The sequence below is a fragment of the Dysidea avara genome, chromosome 6 (genome assembly GCF_963678975.1).
Source record: "Dysidea avara chromosome 6, odDysAvar1.4, whole genome shotgun sequence".
Taxonomy (NCBI): Eukaryota; Metazoa; Porifera; class Demospongiae; order Dictyoceratida; family Dysideidae; genus Dysidea; species Dysidea avara.
The window spans coordinates 10496941-10518548 of record NC_089277.1 but is presented as its reverse complement, the minus strand read 5'-3'; the positions used below and the strand labels follow the sequence as shown (position 1 = coordinate 10518548).

Genomic DNA, 21608 nt, shown 5'->3' with positions numbered 1-21608 from the left:
GTAGCTGATTTCTCTACATGATGGTTTCTTTGTAGCTGAACTATCTACAAGGAATTATTTTGTTAACATTTTTGACAGTAATAACCTATGTACTTTTTATTTCCGTTGCCCCTGTTCCAAATGTTTAAACATTCCAGCTCCTACAAACTATTTTATTCTTTAACTTGTACTCTTTATAGCTACCCCTTGTAATTATTATTTGTAGTTATATAGCTTATTGTAATTTGTAAGTAATTAATTATGGCTACCAGTGCAAGACACTGGTAGACCTTCAGTTCTGTAATTTAATTGTTATAAGCTCTTAAATATTGTTTAATTTTGTTTATTGATCTGTACAGTTCTGTAAAGTATTAATAATAATAATAATAAATAATAACAAGGTAGCTTCTTCTATTGATCTCTCTACAGGGCGATTTGTTTGTAGTTGAACTCTCTACATGGTAGTTTCTTTTCAGCTGAACTCTACAAGGTGATTTCTTCTAGTTGAACTATCTCTTTCCATAGTTGCATGAACTCCCTACAAGGTAACTTCTTCTAGCTGATCTGTCTACAGGGTGAATTGTTTGTAGCTGATCACTCTACAGGGTGAATTGTTTGTAGCTGATCTCTATACAGGTTACCTGTTTCTAGCTGATCTCTTGAATTCTCTTCAGGGTGACTGCTCTATTAGGATGACTGCTCTATTAGAGTATCTCGATCTCGCACTTGCTGCACCAAGTTGGATTTCGTGTTATAACTCCGTGGCTTTAAGTCTGATTCTTCTACACCATTGAAGAGCTTTTCTAAGATGATTACTCCATCTATACAGCGATTTTCAAAGCATTACCCCAAGCGGCTTATCTGGTAGGCGTGGCAAGTAATAGTTTTTTATTAGCTAATCTCGATTGCGTAATTGTTACACACTGTTGGTTTTTTCGTTGTATCTTCCTGGTTTTTAGCTCGATTTCTTTCAAACCACAAAAGGTTTGAGGTTCAATAGTTAACCTATTCACCCACCGATTTTCAGCTTCTTCCCATACGCGGTTTACCCTGTAGGCGTGACAACATATTGGTGTTATTTTTCGTGAATAATCGCTCATAACTCTTTTCCTGTGTATCGTATTCCAACCAAAGTTGGTACAGAGATGCGCCGTTATACCCCCCTTCTGTGTGCCAAATTTCAAGGCGATCGGATATGGCGTTCGCGTTTTATAGCAGTTTTTGTAAGTGTGCGAAAAGAGGAAGAAAAATAAGAAAAAAAAACGAAGAAACTAAGCCAATTTTTGAAGTCGCATATCTCGGGAACGCTTGAAGCGATTTCGCTCAAATTTGGAATGTGGAGTACTGAAGGTGGAGGGAATGTCCACAGCAAAAATCGTCTTGTTTCATCAAGGCAGCACAGAGCTACGGAGGTGCGAAAATTGCGTTTTCTTCCTTCCTGTCAATATACTCACGGGTGTTGCGCGCCGGCTTCTTGGGCCGCACGACACACTACCGTGTGTCTTGATTATGATGACTGCTCTATTAAAAGTATCTCAACCTTTTTGATACAAATTCAAGTAGCTGAAAAGTGGGTCCAGCCTTTGCCAGACCTTGTCACCATGGGTGTAGTGTCGGGATTATTAGATCATTAGAATCAATAATAATAGCACTACAACACACAACTACAATCTAGCAACTACAATAACAACTAAAGCACACAGAGGCTCTACAACTACATATGTACATGCACGCATACATTACAGCATAATGTATTACATCATAGTGCGTGCACGTGTCCAGATACTACAGTTCCTCCCTTTTAGTTCGAAGGACTCCATGGCCTTCTGATCTTTCGAATTCTTGAAGAGCGTCTCAACACAGGAGGATTATCACTGTTCTGTGTCGGGGAGGTATGATTAGGAATGTCAGATGATATGGAACTGTCATTTGTAGGTAAAGAAACAAGTCGTGTACGAAGTTGATTTGCATGACGGCAGTGAACTGCTGTTTGGCCATCAATCAAAACTTTATACATTACTTTCCCCCTCCTATCTTTGACAGTGCCTGGGAGCCACCGTTTGCCAGGTCTGAAATTACGAGCCCACACTGGATCACCAATCAGGAAGTGTCTAGGATGAGTATGGGCATCATATGACTGCTTCTGAAGTTCTAGAGATTTCTGAACCTTCAACTGGCATGGGTGTAACAAATCCAACCTTGTACGCATCCGTCTGTTATTTAACATTTCAGAAGGAGTTTGATCTGTCACAGAATGTGGGGTGGCTCTGTAGTAAGCTAAGAAGTTGGTCACACAATCCAGCAGTTCTGAAGTGGTTTGCGGATTTGCCTTATCTACACTCTGTTTAAAAGTCTGTACCAGTCTTTCAGCCTTGCCATTCGAGCGGGGGTGATATGGAGCTGTCGTTGTGTGGTGAATTCCACGAGACAAACAAAACTGCTTAAATTTTTCTGCCGTGAACTGGGGACCATTATCTAACACAATCTGGTGAGGAATTCCATGTGTGGCAAAGATCTGCTGTAAGTGTTTGGTAACAGTTTCTGTTGTAGTGGATTCCATCACATGTACTTCTGGCCACTTACTGTAAGCGTCAATCAGTAACATCCACATCTTGTTCTATATGGCCCCGCAAAATCAATGTGTAGACGTTGCCATGGTTTGGCTGGAAAATCCCATTGATGTAATGGTACTTTTGTGGGATCTTTAGCTGTCTCAGCACAATTCACACAAGACTTGACATGGGACTCAATATCAGTGTCCAAGGATGGCCACCAAACATGTAGTCGAGCAAGTGACTTCATTCTAGACATCCCTGGATGGCCCTCATGTAACAATTCTAGGATTGACCTCTGATGTCGTGAAGGAATTACCACTCGAAGGCCCCAAAGTAGACAACCATTGTGAGTTGTGAGCTGTAAACGTTTGTTGAAAAATGGAATTAGCTTCTTGTCCAAAGAGTGTGAAGTGGTTGGCCATCCTCTAGCACAAAAACTGTAGACTTGTGATAGCACTGGGTCCCTCGCTGTAGCTGCCTTAACGTCAGTCTCACGAATTGGAAGTGCCTGAAACTGTTGTTCTTCCAGAGCACAAACAATTTCGGCTTCGTCAGCTTGTGGAGGCTGTACCTCTTGTAATGGCAGGCGAGACAACCCATCAGCATTGCCATGCTGGGCAGATGGTTGGTACCTAACTTCGTAGTCATAGGCTGAGAGGATAATGGCCCATCTCTGTAAACGGCTGGCTGTCATCTCTGGGATACCTTTCTGAGGATGAAAAATAGTGACAAGTGGTTTATCATTAGAATCAATAATAATAGCACTACAACACACAACTACAATCTAGCAACTACAATAACAACTAAAACACACAGAGGCTCTACAACTACATATGTACATGCACGCATACATTACAGCATAATGTATTACATCATAGTGCGTGCACGTGTCCAGATACTACAATGGGCTCTGGCCCTGCTTAGTACTACATCCATATAGATTCTATTATGTGTGATACAGTACTGAATGCTGTTGCTGTAACGTTTGAGTAGAAAATTCAGGGTGCCACTGAAAAATGTATTTTATGTCGGTTGAGCTTGCGAATTAGACAGAAAATAATCTCCCGCCGTAATACATTGCGCATGTGTGTTAGTGCACGTGATTCATGTGTGAGTATTTATATAGCTAAAGTGTGAACGCATGTTCACTCTAGGCTGACAGGTGCGACAGTGTTGGCTGGCCCACCCCCCTCCCAGTTGTGTCTGGTGTATATCCTTAACAGATTTAGATAATGGTGAAGATTTGCTGCTAACCCTGGACTTTTCGCACACAGCACGCATTGTATTTAATAGGGTGGATACGCTTGGTTTTTTCCGGTTAGGGGCAGCCAAAATTAAAAAAAAAAAAAAAAAAAAAAAAAAAAAAGCCCCTATCGGTTTTTTCCCTTAGGCTCACTTGGGCACAGTGGGTCTTAAATTAATTGCACTGCGTAGGCCCCCACCCTGGTTAGGCACAAGTAGGGAGTTTTTTAAGTTAATATGTATAGTTAGTGTTTATAACATTATTTTAAGTTTTGTAATTAGTGTATGTAGTGTTTGTTAAATTAAATGAACTAGTAGCCGCGCCTGCAGCTGCACACCAGTATGTGTTTGTGTGAGTATCTCGGGTATGAGGAGGGAGCTCAGGCCTTCTGAGCCTGAATTGAACATTTTCTACCGAGGCAGCTGCCTCAATGGTAGCTACGTCACTGACTTCATGTAGCACTTGGAGATTTGATTTTTAACTTCTGATACATTATGCACGCATATGCATAGTTTAAGTAGGTAAGCCATACCTGGAGTTATTCTTGTTGTAAAGGTGAAACTCCCACCACTTTCTGTAGCTACATGCAATACAGAAAAATCCATAGACTCCAAGTAGATCAAGTAGGAGAACCATACCTGGATTCACTGTTGTCGTGGAGGTGTAGCTCTCACTACTGCCTGTAACTATGCAATACACAAATGTCCCATATCCGGAAATTGAACGACTCGAGGAAAAAATTTTTTAACTTTCAAGATGTACGCGCCTATATAGGAGCAAGCCTTTTAGCGCTTTGGCATGCAGTGTCAAGTAATGTTTAACCACCTTCCAGGTTATAGTAGCAATAACCAACATGAAATATATCTACCATTAAAAGATGAAAGCTATATACGGCGGTTTTCATAGTACAAAATACGCTTTTGAGAAATACACGCAAGACTATTAGTGAATGCACTATTGACTTACGCTAACAATCCAAGCATAAAGTTTTTCTGCGTTTCCAGGTTCCCATATGGTAGACTAGTTCTTCATTTAACCCTTCACCAACGACTAACTCTTTATCCAACGGTTTTCATAGTACAAATAATTTAAAAAAAAATTAGCACATATAATCTTTATGAACTACGACAAATTACGAGCATAAGCGGGCTTTATTGAAAAGCGCCTAATCAATAATTTTCTCTGTCTGCTACTGGTCCCCGTACTGCTCAGTCAAGATCTAACCAGCTTATATAATCCGAGGTATAATCGTGTCTTCTCCATCTCTACAGGTTAGCATTAGCGTACTGTGATGCATACAACTGGTTTACTATGCGTGATTATTGTATTTCTCCTGGTCTCTACGTATTTGCCATATGTTTATAACTTATATATGTGCACGGGTATAATTGTATAATTGCACGGGTAGTTGTCCTATTTAAGAAAGAGAGAAAACCATCCGTTTTATTGATGAAAACACAGTAACAGTACAATTGTATCCTCGGACACATGCTACCACAAATAGGGCAATATAAGCTCCACAAGTGGGCATGGCAAGGGTAACAAAAAAACAAAAACGGCATTACATATACACTCAATTAAAAAGACAAATTAATTATATTCATCTACGGCTGACCAGCACAGCGAATCACGATATTCGCTAAGAGGGGGCAAAGTAGACACCATACTTGCCAGGCACGTGACCTTGAAATTGTTTTATTTCAGGAAGGGCCTTCTTCGCCTTGTTTGATTATTATTATTATTTATCTGATCCAGTGTCAAGACAGGGTGACACCAAAAGGCAGAGTCGGTGTTTCCCTAGAAGATACAAAACTAAAAACGGAAGGGACAAATGCAGAGAAATCATAGCTACAAAAAGTTTAGCCTTGATAACTTTAAGGATGGGCAAAATCCACTGCAGTTTGCTTGCAAGTATAGAAATTTTTATGCTACTTACCTTAGTTAATGACAGCATCTAAATAGTATATTATAAAACTTTGCATCTTTACCGTCTTTAAAGTAAAAGTATGTTTTAAACATAGCTAAGGTATACATGGTCACCTCATTATAGTGACTGTGTCAAGTAGGTCCCAAACACAGCATAGGTGTAGTTCATGACCTCATTAATAAAACCGTCTCATTATAGTGACCATGTCGAGGAAGTCCCAAACATAGCTAAGGTGTATTTTATGATTATGATTATGATTAAATACGGGTAAAGGCACAGCCTGCATACCCGATCAATGCAGTAATTATACAAAAATAACTCTTGAATCAATTAAATGACTTATACAAAAATAAATCTTGAATCAATTAAATGACTATCTAATAATGATTTAAAAGTGTTAATCGAAGAACTATTTACAACATAATTAGGCAAACTATTCCAATTGTTTATGAGGACCAAGCAACTGAATTTATTATATTTTCAAGTGAGCAATAATTTTACCTAAACCTTCAGTATTCTTACATATTTGCAAGTCTGTCATAGTATCTGAAGAGTGTCTTGCAAATTTCACAATCACATAAAGTTATGCTTGAGCCAAAAATTTGGACCTCGCAGCAATATCAGTGGTCAATTTTCCAAACAAACAAAAAAAAAAAAAGGCAAAAAGAGGAGACAGTGGTTAGTAGAATCAATTTGGTCATGTTGCTCATGTGGAATATAGGGTATATGTCTTATGGCCCTACAAATGAAGAATGAGTGAGTTGTCACACAAGCAATTCAATATAGTTCACCCAGTGTTCCCAGCAATCACTCCGGATCAAATGGTAAGCATAATGCTATAGTTATTTTAAGTGGCCTGGTGGGTGCTAATACACCACTGTATACAGGGTATCTGTGCAGGCTGTATTGTGCTCAATGTACTGTGTCATATAACAGGGCTGTATGGCACTACCAGGGCCTGGATAAACTCATTTATTGTGGTGTTGGAGTGTTATTTAGCTCATTGTTAATACTTATATAAACTAATGTGTTTCTTACGTAGTTGATTATCACTGAGACATTCTCCTAGTCCTACCCTTGTAAATTTTGGGGTATATCCTAATTGTTTGGTTACTTTGTGTTCTCCATTGTAGTCTGACTGATGTGCAGACATCTTCCTACATATGTACCCTAGTGCAGCTCTGATGTTACGCTATCTACTAGTTATGATAAATGTTGTGGACAACACAGTACTGAGTTGTGTGTAGTAGTACATAATTATGTTTGTAAGTATGAGATTTGGGTTTGTGAGCAGCATCGTGCTCACATATTTCTGTTTTTATGTGTGTAGCAGTGGTTATTGTTGTCTGTGTATATTTGTTGCGAGGTGGCATAGTCAGGTGGCTACAGCATTAGCCTGAAGGTTCCACGATTCAGCTGGGGACATGGTGGTCTGGTGTAAACTGGGAAAACAAATATCAACTGTTCCACGTCTTGCATAGTGCCCAAGTGGGACCATGCAACTGAGGTGCCCAGTCTCACCTAGCTGTGAGACATGGTGCTAGGATTTGTCTACATAAGATTTGAGTCCAGCTTTGATCCCAGCACTGGTTTGCTGGGCAGCAATAGCTGTATGTGATTCACACGGCTGCCAAGGCTTTGCTTTGCTTACTGTGTGTGCATGCGTGCATGCATATGCACAAGTAGAATAGCCAGAGCCCTGACCTGGTAATCAAAAGGTTTTAAATTTAATACCCAGTATCTGTTGTTATTGTTTCCTTGGACAAGAAACTTTACTCACATTGCCCCAGTCTAGCCAGTTGTTTAGTAGTGACCATGTGTAAAATGGAAAGCAACCCACCCAGCTGTGCATGGTAACATCAATGTGTTAACTAAGTATGTATGTGTGCAATGTAGTACTATGTGTACAATCTTGTTGCTGGTTTCTATACTAGTTGTATCAAAACTACACCCCATGTACATCCACAAATTATAAAAATACAGTGTTCAAAACCACATATCAGTTACTTTGATTGTTAATATTGTTTTTTAAAGTCACAGTTTGCTTTTATCTTCCCACTGTGATGGACAAATCTGGCATACATCTGTCAATGATCTTCTGTCTGTGTTGAGCAGAATCAATATCGTCATAGAAATGGAATGGTATGTCTGGGTTTCAAAAAATACAAGTGAATATTTGTCACACAACACTGTACACTTATGTACACAGGCACAAAGGATATTGCTGATTGCAGTTGTAACCAAAAGCTCTGAATTTTTTGGTACAAGGACAAGGAAATGAAGCTAGTGAATTTTTTTTCATTGGTATATGCAGCTATTTGCACACATTGTATCACATTTGCTACTATTTCCTCATAGCTTATCGTATGGGATAAGTAAGGACTGAAAAGATATGCTGCATACATGTACATACTACATACATTCAATTATATAACTGTTTGTGCATTTATATATCTTGAAATGATTGACACATATATTATCTATCACACATGTGTACAATAACCTCTGTAGGAAATAATTTAGGTATATATTTACACAATATCTATTCACAGGTGGTAATTAATTTACAGACCTAAATGGAAACCTTTGCAAATTTTGTTTGTGGTTATAAATCCTGGCTCTGAGTTCTCCCTTAAAACTTCATTGCTATGCTACTTTGTGAAAGTGTCATATGGCCACATTGTCTTTCCAGTGTCAAGGCTTGTGGCTTGCTGGCTGAAGTTTGAGAGGAACACGATAATCACAATCACACTTTAACAAGTATCACCTTTCATGGAATTGCCACAAGGTCTCCTCGTATACTGTGTGGAATTGCCACAAGACCACATCATCGTGTGGTTGCTGGCTGAATTTTCCTATATAGTAATATTGAAGAACACTTCTAACAACTATATTACCTTGTAATTGCTACAGTACTTCATGAAAGTGCCACAGGGCATACCTCAGATGATCTTACCTTTTGGACTTCACTGAACTGGTAGTAAGGGCAATCATTTAGAATCTCTGTGATCTTCAACTGATTAGAAATGATGCTTATGTCACATTGGCTGCATGATCACTTCATCTTGCATGGCAGAAATCTATTGATGTGATTGGAGCATGAGTTAACATTGCCTCAAAAAGTGTCTCTAAAATGTAAGGAGCAAGAATGAGAGACATTGGAGTATATTTGCTGGGCCATTTAAACAGAATGTTGAGTCCCTCCTCACCTCCTCACCTTTTACAATATATATACATTTGTCATGTGCTCACCTGCAAGTAGAGGTAATGCCAAGAAATTTTTGTAAGCTACATTTTTAGTCTATCACACACAAGTAAATTTTTATGTTTTGCAATATAACAATCAGGATACATGCCAAACGCAAAGTTGCTACATGCGAGTGCAGTGGAGGGATGAAAAGTGGTCTTTATTTGCATGTACTCACGTAGTGACATTGCGTTTAGGGATGTACATGTACTGTAGTTCAGCTACTGTTTGATATGCCAGTCTTTCTTCAGCAAGCAAAAAAATCATTAGTACACCAACACTGTATTTAGCTGAATTTGGTCAAAAAGTTTAATTTCATAGATGTAATTTATATTGTAGCTGATTTATTAGCAATAATTTACATGGACAAAAGTGGTTTGACACTTTGATGATAACAAAAGAGAGGTCCCACTGTATTTACACACTGGAAAATTAAGTTAGTAGCAACCCACTTGTAGAAGACATGCCATTTACAGGTAGTTTAACACAGTTTTGCTATGTGGAAGTTGCAGTAATTGCTGTGTTTTCATTACATACTTTGTGAGTTCCTTGAAAGAGCATTTATCAAGGAACAAAATCAAGGTGAATGGTTGATAATCCAATTCTTCATCCAGTTTGCGAGCCCTAGCTTTATGATAGTGACTACCCTTGAACCAGCACAAAATACTATCAGAACTATACACACTGTTACAGTCTTATGTGATTATAGGCATATCTCACTGTCAGAGGAGGTTGTACATGCTTTAAAGTGCCCGCAAAACAAAATATGCAAACTTGTTTTAGAGTATGTCGATTTCAGTCTAATCCTGTGAAGTATCATTGTTCTGTTATGTACATGAAATTCTGAAGGAGTTATACAACCAAACCAAAACTTTTCAGTTTCACTCCCAAATTCAAGTACATCAGGCCAGACCAACCTAAATTCCCATTTCAAGCATTTTCTAAACAAATGCGGGCAGGCAGCCATTATTTATTATTGCTAAAACTTTGAATTTTTAAAAAAAAAAACACTAAAACTAACCCACTAATACAATAACGAAAATTATATGAATATTTGAAATTCCATGAGATGGTAAAAGCCATATAATGGGGATTTTTTGGGCACTTCCACTAAAGCATGCAAGCAAAAATGGGAATTTAGGAAACAACTTGGTTTGGCCTTACCTTGAAGCTTACGTGAAACATAATCTGAATACCTACCAGCAAATCCCATCGTTTCATAGTTTTGTATTGGGACTGTTAATAAGGGTCACACAAGGAGTAGGTACGCACCGTAGGTAGATCTGTGAACTCAAAGCCTTGACTGGCGGAAATTTCACTTTGACCTGTGACTAAGCAACAATGTTTCAGTACTTTTCGATTGTGGGTTGGAAATTTTTACCTACTTGGCATGAATTCGGTGGCCTTGACTTTTTACTTAGACTTTGACGGCGGTCACAGATCTGAGTGCCTGTATGTCACCCCATTGTCACATGAAATTTCAAACAAAAGGATACGATTAGGGCAATAAATTTAACTTGGAGTGCATCTAACCTCACTATAGTAGGCATTCCAGTACCCCAATTTTTTGGAGTGCTAGATCCAGCCCTGCTTTCCCTTTTGTATTTGGAAGAGAAATCTCGTTCAAGGCTAGCTACCACAAGTATGGGTACACTTCACTGACCTGTTGATAGTATAAGCTTTCCGTTGTCGTATTTTTCCAAACTGCCCACCTCTATGTCTGCTTGTTTTACTCTTTGGGGCTAGGTCTCAGTAGAGGTTCCGCATATACAGGCATTGACAAGATTCACTACCCTGATTTCAACGGGGAATTTCACAAACGCGCTTATGGATTTTATATTGTAAGCGCGCATCGGAATGCGCACTTATAATCTAAAATCGATAAGCGCGCTTGAGGAAGGGTCTAGGGGACGGGGCTATATTTGACTGTGAGTGATAGTGTATGTTGTCAGGATGAGACCAAGAGCACATAATAATAACTCTTAGTGAGTAGTGAGACCTAAAAACAATTTAAGACGAATATACGGAGAATATACTGAAGTTGGGTTGAAGTGACGACTATGCTAGCGAACTGTAGCGGAGCAATAATGTTTGTAGCTCTAGTCGAATAGTAGAAGCTGCAAATACAGTCATAACATAACAAAGGTTTATTATACTATAAATTTAGTAGCTACTCAGCTTCTACAGTTTACGAACACATACATACTGAATGCAATAAAGCGGGCGCCGGGACTGCCTCGCTAGATAGTTACATTGAACGGCCCAACCCGGACCTCTCAAAATAAAGTTAAATGAGTTACTCAGTTCTGCGTCTTTTGGCTCTGCTTTGTGACATTTTGCTACCATTCTTTTGTTCTGTACTTCTCTGTCTGCAATGTAACTTAAGTTAATGGCATTAATATACAATGGCAAAATCAACATACGCATAAGATCTTTTTCTTCTTGCATATTCCATGACTTTCTTAATCCTAAGTTCATGCTTTACAATGTCCACAGTTGGGTTTAATTTATTTGATGACTTAAAGTATATAGATTTACAAACATCATTTTTTCTCTCGATAGCTGCAAGTATACTGAACTATAAATTCAGTCTTCTGATCGATATAGCTAACATACCTTGACAAGTAAATTGCTTTAGATTTCCGTACATCCGTATAAAATGGGGTGCATGGTACATCATCACATGCATGTAAGGAGTGATATACTTTGGCCGGTAGCCAGCATTTAATGATCTCAGCTTTGTAAAATCATCCACCCATTTCTTTGCCTAAATACACATACACTGTTAAAAATGAAGTGTTATGATAGCACCTCTAGGTGCTATTTTTTGACTGAAGCAGTCAAAATTTAGTACTTTGAGGTGCTACCATAGCATTTCTAGGTGCATAGCGTACATCATGTAGTATATATGCATATGTGATGTGTCCCAAGTTCATGTTTAATTGCTATAATAGTATATGCATGCCATAGGGAATTATATATGCCTGAATAACTTGGGGTGTAGAATGTGAAAATCCAGAATTCATACTGTAATTCCATAACTTGATATTAACACATTCTAATAGAACAGCCACCTACACTAACAGAACAGTCAGCTAAGGTTTCTTTACTCCTCTGCTATAACCTTGCCCATTATAAACCTTATATACATGGAACATATACATGCAGTCAAAGTTTTGTTGAACATTGTACGTAATTCAAGAATCATTTTTATAAGCTGCAGCTAATCATACAATTTGTGTATATAGCTATCTAAAGAAATCTAGGATGAACATTTGGAAATATTTCACTGACTACTATTATATTGGTTACCTTTTCATGTAATCTGTTATAGTCAATGAGAGGGTTTTTTGAGGAAATGATGTCATAGGTATCTTTGAAATCCTTTAAAATAAAAGATCAGGTAATTTATGCAGTGTTACACAAAAATGGTTACCTCCCAGAGCTTCTTAACCTTATCAGCTCCTGGCTGATCTGGAGTTGACTGTGGCTGACACAATGGGATCCTTGATGGAAAAAACTTTAAAAGATTCTTTTTTCTATATCCAGGTAAGGATGTAAAAGTGAAGGCTGATTTGTTTTCCTCATTATTATTCCAAATATTAAATGGAATGCCACACCTCCGAATGTTCTTTAGGATAGAATTAATCATTGGTCCCTTATTTAACTTCCACTTACTCCTCATTTCACATTTGTCATGTGCAACCGCTGTTGAAATTAAATTGCGAAGTAAGACGTCTGTAATTCGTAGAAGTAAATGTAGCTCATCTGGAATTACATGGTCCAGTTCAATTTGAAGTAACGGCAGTCGTTTACAACAGTATTGTTTCTTTTCGTAATCATTGTACAAGGACTTAAGTGTTCTTCGCTTCTTTACTAGATACATGCTGTCATTCACATCTGTGTCCCATCTGCAATTGTGCAAGCCTATAATAATATGCAAAACCAGTTTAGACACTCACCTGTTGCTATCCTCCACCTTGCACCAAACACATGCATATTTGCACGATGCCTGTTTTAATCCCATTAACATCAAAATCATCTAAAAACCAGAGTATAAATATGCAATAAGATATTATAACTTGCACGCCTTATAATCACTGCAAAGAAAAAATTCCAGATCATAGACCTCATCATAGATTACTATGTTTGGTTTAGCAATTAAAGCGTTTATCTGCTGCAGTGAAATCCTCATCCCTTCAGCAATATTTTCATATGTCTCCTCAGCTTTTATCACCGAGACCACTTGCACATCTTTTTAATATTGTAATTGTACATATGCATATAATTAAGTAACTTGTCGTAATTGTACATACTTATATAGTTAAGTAACTAATTGAAATTGTACACATGTAATTGCACATCAGCATTATACCCCTGGAGGGTCCTGCTGATTAACAATAAATAATAAATAATAATAACATCTGCATAATTATAGTAAGATCATGTCATGTTGACTTGTCATTTAGTTTTTTTTGCCAATAATGCATGAAAGTATCATGCATGTATACAATGCAAGTATTCTGCATATAGAACATTACATTGGTAAAGTAAAATGAATGTATAGCTTAATTATAACTTAAACAAATGTGACAGTGTAGATATGTATACTGCATACTTGATTGGTTGAACTCCCGTCCTCCGCAAAGCACCGTGAAAGATAAAATGCAAAAGTTTGATGTACGGCTATACTTAGCTCCATCTAGTGAAATCTTCACTTTTACTTTGTTGGTAGTAAATCTGGTGGGATCTTTGTTTAGCTGTAATTATAGTAATGAATGACTGAATGCAAGTAGTCAAGTATGCATGCACATCGAAACTTACCAATTTACGAATTGTTTCAGACAGCAATTTTACAAAATCACATTCCGCTCCTTCAACACTACAGTCTGTGCTATTAACTGGAATAATTTCTAGACTTTTCTTGAGATTTTGAATCTGAAAAAATATTGTAGACATTCTTGTGCAAAGCCATACAAATTAACATATAGTGCATACTATTGAATATTTGATAGTTTCATATACACTTGTGATAAATGCATGAAGTAATATATATATATATTCAGCGTTTATCAACAGTAAACTTCCTCTGACTTCAGAGTCGGGGTGTATATAAGTGCAATACACCTCGTAGCCATGGTTTATATATTACATATATATATATATATATAGCTACTGCTTACTTCATGTGCCCTAGGTAGGCTGTTAGGAAATAGCGATGCTATTTCATGGTATGATTGCACTGAGATATTGAATCTCATCAGCGTGTGAAGGAGCGCCTTCTTTGTGTCATCATTTACTTTGCTTCTGGCTGGTGTTATGATGTGGCGTTTATTCTCACTTGAAAGATTTAGATCTAGATCCTTTCCCTCCGCTGTCCTTACTATTAATGACACAGGTTCCAAACCAGCTCTCTTTAGGCCTTTTAGGTATGCCTTTGTTTTCTTTGTAATCAAAGATAGCTTTCGTTGTTTTTGTCGTTTTTTCACTTGATGGTATGGATGACCTGCAGGATAATAAACCATGTATGCTGCAGTGTATGGCATGCATCCTTGTGTAATTTATACTATGATGAATAATATAGTTGGAAATTTTAAGAGCTTTGGCCTCATGGTACAAGTATGGCATTAATAGTATATATGTTCAAGCACTATACTGTAATTTTTATTCATGCATGGGTAATTCCCTCGACTCTACAGCTACTCTGCTCTGAATGTATAGCTAGCTTCACAATTTATTCTGTAATAGCAACAATTGATTCTTTTCAATGATTTGATATTGCACTCATGCACATGAGTGCATTATATAATATAAAGTCGCGAGAAGAAACTTTCGCGAGTCACTCGATTGGCTAGAATAATGACAATCCCTATAAAGAAAATAATCTTGACTTTATATATAGCTATTTAACTTTAGCTAAGCAATGCATGTATTCTTGAATGCTTCGTATACACTTTTTAAAAATTCTCGGTAAAAGTTTCGCGAAAGTTATTCCCTCTAAAATTCTTGCCGCTATACGGGCGGCGCAAGACTAATAAGCTAGTGTCCAGCCCAGCCTACCTGGTATCTCAATAGGGCATTGCTCCATTTCCACTTCTGTTTTAAACAGTAGAAGCTTTCTAGATAAACGCTTGAACTTGCTTTTCTTCGAACCAAACAAATCCCTGTAATCGTACTTAACGGAGGACGCCAGTTTCTTTAGCCTCCCTTCGATTGTCCTATTTACTGATGCAAATAAGCTTGATTGACAAAGGCTAAAGTTTAAGAGATCTGCATAATTAGGTACTGGTCTGCCTAATTTTCTCTGGATGTTGATCTTTTCATCCCACTTGTAGTACATGGAATTAGGTATTTCCAAGCTAGCTACTGGATTCTTGTTCTTCTCAGACTTGAACTGTCTATGGACAGTTGGATCATCGGGCACAATCTTGTCCTTGATTTGCTCATCTAAAAGTCTCAGTTTAACTTGTAACTCAAGCTGCTCTGAAGCAGAAGACATGCTAGCTACAGCTCTGCAGGCTCTATCGTTCGGACGAGGACGACTACAAACACTCTTGAAATCTGATACTATCACTGAATTTATACATGTACATTCCCGCCATTTCTTACAACCTTACAGTGCTGGTTAAAATCGCGCCCTTTTTCAACGCAGGACTGCCATGACAGCGTATTGTCTTCCATCATCCATGATAGTCCCCAGGATCGTTTGCCCCTAATGCATTCAGTCCATGCAGCAAACTCTAGTTACTAGCGCATGAATAAAGTAACTATACATTCTCTTAGCGCTGGTTCCTACAGCTATAACTGCGCTCTATATACTAGCACTATATAGCTACAACTTAATTATATAGCATTGACGGAAGTGATCACATCTAGCTTTGCATGTTTATCCATAAAGGGTATATACCAGCCTGATGTCCCATTTTGTGTTGCATGTGTATATGCAAGTATACGTAATAATACTACCTATTCGGATGCATGGAGACTCGAGGAAAGAGAGTAAGCGCAGTAGCGCTATTACAAGGAAAAATTGATATCAGATCAAAGGTAATAACTATATAATGTATTACATGTATGAGCTATAAATTGGAGTTTAGAATTTATAGGATACACAATATATTAGCTAATATAGGTAGCTATATTATGTTAGCTTCTTTTATAGCGAAGTCGTTATGATGATAGTGAGGATGAAAGTCACCATCATGTGGGAGGCCATCCTGATTGCAGTGAAAATGTGAGTGCATGTGCTAGCTAATTAGCTGAAACCCTGCTCTATCTCCGCTAAGCTACAGTTTAGTAGCTATAGCTACAGTAGACAATTCTCCACTTAGCTATACTCACTTAACTTTGAAATAGCATTATAAGTAAGTGTATATAGCCATGCATATAATAGCTAAATTGTATTAGCTGCATAACCATTGCATATCCAGTGGTAATGCATGTAGTTGACGATTCCCTTGGTAACTATATACCTAGAAAGGCTACATCCATACCTGCCTTATATTGTGACTATAGCTGTACGGCTTTCTAGCAGCACCTGATGCAGTATATCATGTACATAACTGCATGCATGTAAACTATAGCCTGTGTATATATGCATGGAGTACTACAATTGTCTCAGTTAATTAGCCTGCATGTGTTACTGATATTATTTAGAATCACTGTAACGCAGTGTCAAATGTTGAATCAACTGGCCGTACTGCATCAGGCAGCACAGCCAGGAAATCAGCAAGGAGACCAATCACGAGAACAGCCAATGTAACATCCAGAGAACATCAATATTATGAGATTGAAAGGGTTATTGTTAGTGAGAAAAAGGTATTTTCACGCAGTATATTTGGCAATACTGTTATATATGTCATATTCAGGTTAGCGATACACAGAGACACTTCCTGGTTAAATGGAAGGGGTACCCAGAACATGAAGCAAGCTGGGTACCAGAAAGAGATGTCAACGCAGAAGTTTTAAGGTATACACATAACATTATAAAGCATTTCATCAATTTATATATTATATTTTACACCACAATAGAAGTTACTATCATCCTACCATTGAAGAGATGGAAGCAATGCATTTATATCAGCACGTAGATAGATTTAAGCATGCAATAGTGACAAAGCTAACTAGTAGAAGTAGTAGTAAGTACATTAGAATAATATTTGATCATGCAATTTATCGTAAATTATTTGGGGGCAAGACAGAACTTCATGCACGGGACTTTAGCCAACACCTTTTTTCAGCAGGATGGGATAATGCATATGAACAAAATGTAGGGGTAGTTAGGACTATTTATAGTGGAAGTAAAGTATTGTATCCCATTTTAACTCATCCATATTTAGGTAACAGTAAGAAAGGTATTTTTTGTAAGTTAGCAGGAAATAAGTACAGGGCAAAGCCAGTGGTTCACTTAGAAATGTTAAGAATTTTTGTAAATGTTCAAGACTGTGTATAACTTAGATATGCATAATTTAATAAGCTGTATATATTTGATGTTCATTTCATTTGATTGGTTCTTGCCACTGGGAAGTTCACTTAAATAAGTACTGCCTTTGCAATGCCATTATATACTTGCAGTTGCTCTTATATATAGCTACAGTTATATAATGTTGCAGGGTTTTCATTATCGTGATTGTCATGTCACTGTGATGACAACATTCCACATATATAAGTACGTACACTTCTGGTAGACCAACTTTGTAGAATTTTACATTGTCAGCAACCTGTATAGCGTTAAGCTACATTTTGGAGACCATTACCAAAAGGTGATATAGTGTACTTAGACAGCACACACACATCACATTTAATTGTTGCTATAGGTTTTTTTGAATTTAGCTTATGCAATATCCTGGCACTCTCTGTAATGTTACTTGCTTTGACAGCCATTCAATTTTTACTACAAAGCTGGTTAAGTGCATGGTACTACAAGTTACAAAGTGGTAACTTGAAGCAGGAGCTTACAAGTGCCTAGTCATCACTGCCCATTTCACTGTATAATCTGGCAACTTTGCAAGTTTGCATGGGACACTATGACTCTGTGAAGTTCTCATATTCATGGGACTGGCACTTTGGTTATCTTACCTCTTGACCAAAAAAGATAATTGATAATTCAATTGAGCATTAGGTGGATATCATTATCCAGGAGACTAGCAGACTGCAATGTGACTGGCCCTTCATGGCCTAAGTAATTAACTACTACATATTTTATTTTTATTTTAGCTAATTGTTGATTGATAGACCACAAGGTTTTTCAGGACCAGGTCACCACCTGGTCAGTAATTTCTCTGTATTCATCACAAGGTTTTTGATGCTGTATGGCATATTTCACTAGCAGTTTATGGTAATGTCAATGCAGCTAGTACTTTAATCTCAATTTTACTGAACATACTAGAATTATTATGAATGGTGATTTCTTAAAGAAATACTGAAGCTACATGGCATAATTGGCATAGCATGTGTAGCTATGGTATTGATCGGATGCAATGTACACAACTATAGTATATAGTTTGTAACATAACACATGCATGTATGCCTCAACTCAAACACCTGCATACCTGTTGTGGCTTTGCTGTTCAAGACTTTTCAACAGTCATAATATACTGACATGCTGTGTGCAGGGAATACAAGTTAAGTTGAATGCAAAACAAAATTCCAGTACATAGCTCACTTGCAGACTAGAACCCAAACTGAAGCCATGCAAAGAAATATAGCCACAGGATTATTGGCACCAGCCTACTTGACTACTTGCATTCTACTTGTGGTGTTGTGACTTGCAGCAATCTTATGCCTATAAGCTGATAACTGATAAGCTGATGCCTATAAGCTGTGCGTGCGTGCGTGTGTGCGTGCGTGTGTGTGTGTATGTGTACCATATACACCAATACGTATCTAAGATGACATCATCTGGCTAGGATATCATATACTATACATTCATACAGAGAACAAACAGCATGAACCAAAGGAGGGGTGTCGTAATATAAATCGATTTGCAAAATTTAATGTGTAAATATCTATAAACCGATGGTCATAGGGACAAAAAAAATGTGTCAGATTGGTGAGGATGTCAGATTATCAAGGTAGCATTTGATACATAAAACAGTGTTGGATTGTATGGGTATTTTGGATTACAGGGTTGCCGGTTTCACCATACAATGTAAGCTATATACTACATGATGCAAGCACATACAAGGCCATGTATTGGTTTCTCATCCCTGCCTGTACCGCCGTTAATTAATTTTACCTCATCAAGGACACACACTCATACACACACTGACACACTCAAAGCAAAGCCTACAGCAACCATGCGAAACACAGAGCTGCTGCCCAGCGAACCAGTACTGGGATGCCTGTACACCACTTAGGCACTTGAGTCTTATGCAGGAAAATCTTCCTTGGGCAGGACTAGAAACCTGCAGGAGGACTGTCCAGGTCCCATGGAAAGAGGTCACAGGACCCGAAGTTCCACAACTACCCAAGCACCGCTAAGCAAGACAATAACGGTTGGGTGTTGGCTTCCCCATTTAAACACCAGGTACCCATTGATGTTAACAGCTGGGTGGGGTGCTTTCCCAGTTGACACCATGCCACCAGGCACCCACAATACAGCTGGGTAGACTGGAGCAATGTGAGTAAAGTTTCTTGCTAGGAAACAATTACAACACCAAAGTGGCCCCAGCTGGGAATCAAGCCTGGAACCTTTCAATTACTAGGCCAATGCCCTAACCACTTGGCTGTACTCCCCCCCCCCCACACACACACACACACACACACATGCTCATACAGTATGCACGCACATACACACATACCTTCTGCCTGTCAGGAAAACTTCATATTCACTGGACCTCTGTTACCTAAAAGTACAAAAGCACATGTATAAAATGTGCATGCAACCGCACATATATACATCTATAGGCTCTACACACATGCTGGTTTGTATCACTCGTATATTCACATCACATTCATACCTGCATAGCTCATTGTGGGGATCTCATCCAGTTTTTATCTTGGTTTGGTTCCTGGTGGGAGGCCTGTGGGTGGGATTTACCACATGATTGCATCGTACCATAAATGGGGGAAGTTTCACTGGGAAAAACTTTCGTATTTTTCGCCCTTTCAAAACAAACCACATGAAATTAGTGCTATCAATTTTGCTCGGCTTACTAGCTATATTTCCATGTTATTTAGTGCTCAGTTTATTTCTGGATACATATGTACATTCCTATTCTTATTTTAAAACACACTGTTTGAACCATGATATTGCACTTTGATTCCAAACAGTACTTCTGTGTGTGGTGTTTTTGTGCTCCCCATCCCAATTTGTAAACAAACTCACCTAACTATGATAGACTCGTGGGACCGAACTGCTTTCTCCTGTCCTTATGTATACTCAGTCTCCTGTCCTTATGCATACTCAATAAACCTAAGCTGGTAAAAACTGGCCTAGAGCAGATACTAGAAAAACATCGCGGTCGGGTCACATGAGACCGTAAGCTTACAACCAGGGTAAAATATTCTTTTAATGAAAACTAGGCCCTAATCATATGATGAACTTACAAGATTTACTAGCGATAGCTGCTCCTGGTTCTCCCATTCATACATCTACGTCTCAAGTTAAAACGCCCTCTATATAAATTATTTGTCCTCAGTTGTGTGCGCTTAGTGCCTAGACTTGAAGGCCGTGCATTTTTACGCATGCGTACTATTAATAGAACGCACGACTACTCTATTAGAGTTGTGACAGATGACGCAAAAATGTATGGGATTTTTCCATATGCATAGACTCCAGTAGATTAAGTAGGTAAGCTATACCTGTATTCACTGTTGTCGTGAAAGTGGAACTCCTACCATTTCCTGAAACTACATGCAATACAGGAAAATTCATAGACACTCACCAAGTAGATAAGTAGGTGAGCCATACCTGGATTCACTGTTGTCGTGGAGGTAGAGCTCCCACTACTACCTGTAACTATATGCAATACAAAAATATACAGACTCCAGTAGATTAATTAAATGAGACATACCTGAAGTCAATCTTGCTGTGGAGGTGGAATTCCCACTACTGCCTGTAACTGGTGTATAGACTCCATACTCACACAGTGCAATATCCTGTACCTGAAATAACATTCTGCACCTCTTCCACACTTCTTTCTTCTCCAGTTCCAACTCCAGATCTATAGCTACATTGAAATTGTCTAGATTTTAGTGTCAAAATAGTCACATATATAGCAGTGCACAAAATTAACCAGTTATTTGCTTGGTGTTAAAAAAAACAAAACATGTAGGTGGCCTATATACCATTCGCAGATCCCCTAATACATAGTATGTGGCTAATAGCCCTACGCCTATACTGCATAGCTATCTCTTCACTCCCTATCCTGCTAATGGTTACTATGCTCCTCTACACCTACTGATGCACATACAGTATTTATCACGTGAAAAATCACGTTCATGTGAAGGTCTTCTCTTTATGTGAGCTTTACATACTTCACACTACAAGGATTACAGCATTGATAGTTGTTATCCGCAAACTGAAACATCGTTGCCTTTAAGGAACTACAAGCTGGGATGTCTGCTGTAGCAGGTGTTCCCAAACTGAGTGTAGATCACATAAATACCACACTGCGTTCACGGTTGGCCACTTTCATTTTCAGCATACTTATT

General features: G+C 38.2%; 1 protein-coding gene and 2 long non-coding RNA genes across 7 annotated transcripts; 2 read left to right on the top strand and 1 right to left on the bottom strand.

The window, feature by feature from the left end:
* Positions 1 to 4925: 4925 nt before the first annotated feature.
* LOC136258018 (uncharacterized) lies at positions 4926 to 8190 on the top strand. 3 transcript variants are annotated; one of them, XR_010702512.1, is made up of 4 exons: positions 4926 to 5048; positions 6838 to 6933; positions 7739 to 7846; positions 7914 to 8190. It is a non-coding gene; the product is annotated as an uncharacterized lncRNA (long non-coding RNA). The 3 variants fall into 3 exon arrangements; XR_010702513.1 differs by having other exon boundaries at positions 6838 to 6969; XR_010702511.1 differs by lacking the exons at positions 4926 to 5048; positions 6838 to 6933 and having other exon boundaries at positions 6979 to 7846.
* LOC136258017 (uncharacterized) lies at positions 7670 to 20585 on the bottom strand. 3 transcript variants are annotated; one of them, XM_066051316.1, is made up of 18 exons: positions 20502 to 20580; positions 20281 to 20372; positions 19913 to 19975; positions 19754 to 19798; positions 14135 to 14457; positions 13776 to 13889; positions 13570 to 13711; positions 13042 to 13205; positions 12914 to 12993; positions 12388 to 12862; positions 12264 to 12335; positions 11568 to 11718; positions 11375 to 11513; positions 11158 to 11320; positions 8661 to 8784; positions 8472 to 8559; positions 8277 to 8419; positions 7670 to 7852 (listed from the first exon to the last, which is right to left on the bottom strand). In XM_066051316.1, the coding sequence occupies exons 5-14, from the start codon at positions 14210 to 14212 to the stop codon at positions 11248 to 11250; spliced, it is 1488 nt and encodes a 495-aa protein (XP_065907388.1). In that variant the 5' UTR covers positions 14213 to 14457; positions 19754 to 19798; positions 19913 to 19975; positions 20281 to 20372; positions 20502 to 20580; the 3' UTR covers positions 7670 to 7852; positions 8277 to 8419; positions 8472 to 8559; positions 8661 to 8784; positions 11158 to 11247. The 3 variants fall into 3 exon arrangements, with proteins under 3 accessions (XP_065907388.1, XP_065907387.1, XP_065907389.1); XM_066051315.1 differs by lacking the exon at positions 20281 to 20372 and having other exon boundaries at positions 20502 to 20585; XM_066051317.1 differs by lacking the exons at positions 8277 to 8419; positions 20281 to 20372 and having other exon boundaries at positions 20502 to 20585.
* On the top strand, positions 16614 to 17392 carry LOC136259484 (uncharacterized). The gene is made up of 3 exons (XR_010703256.1): positions 16614 to 16769; positions 16820 to 16920; positions 16983 to 17392. It is a non-coding gene; the product is annotated as an uncharacterized lncRNA (long non-coding RNA).
* Positions 20586 to 21608: the final 1023 nt, after the last annotated feature.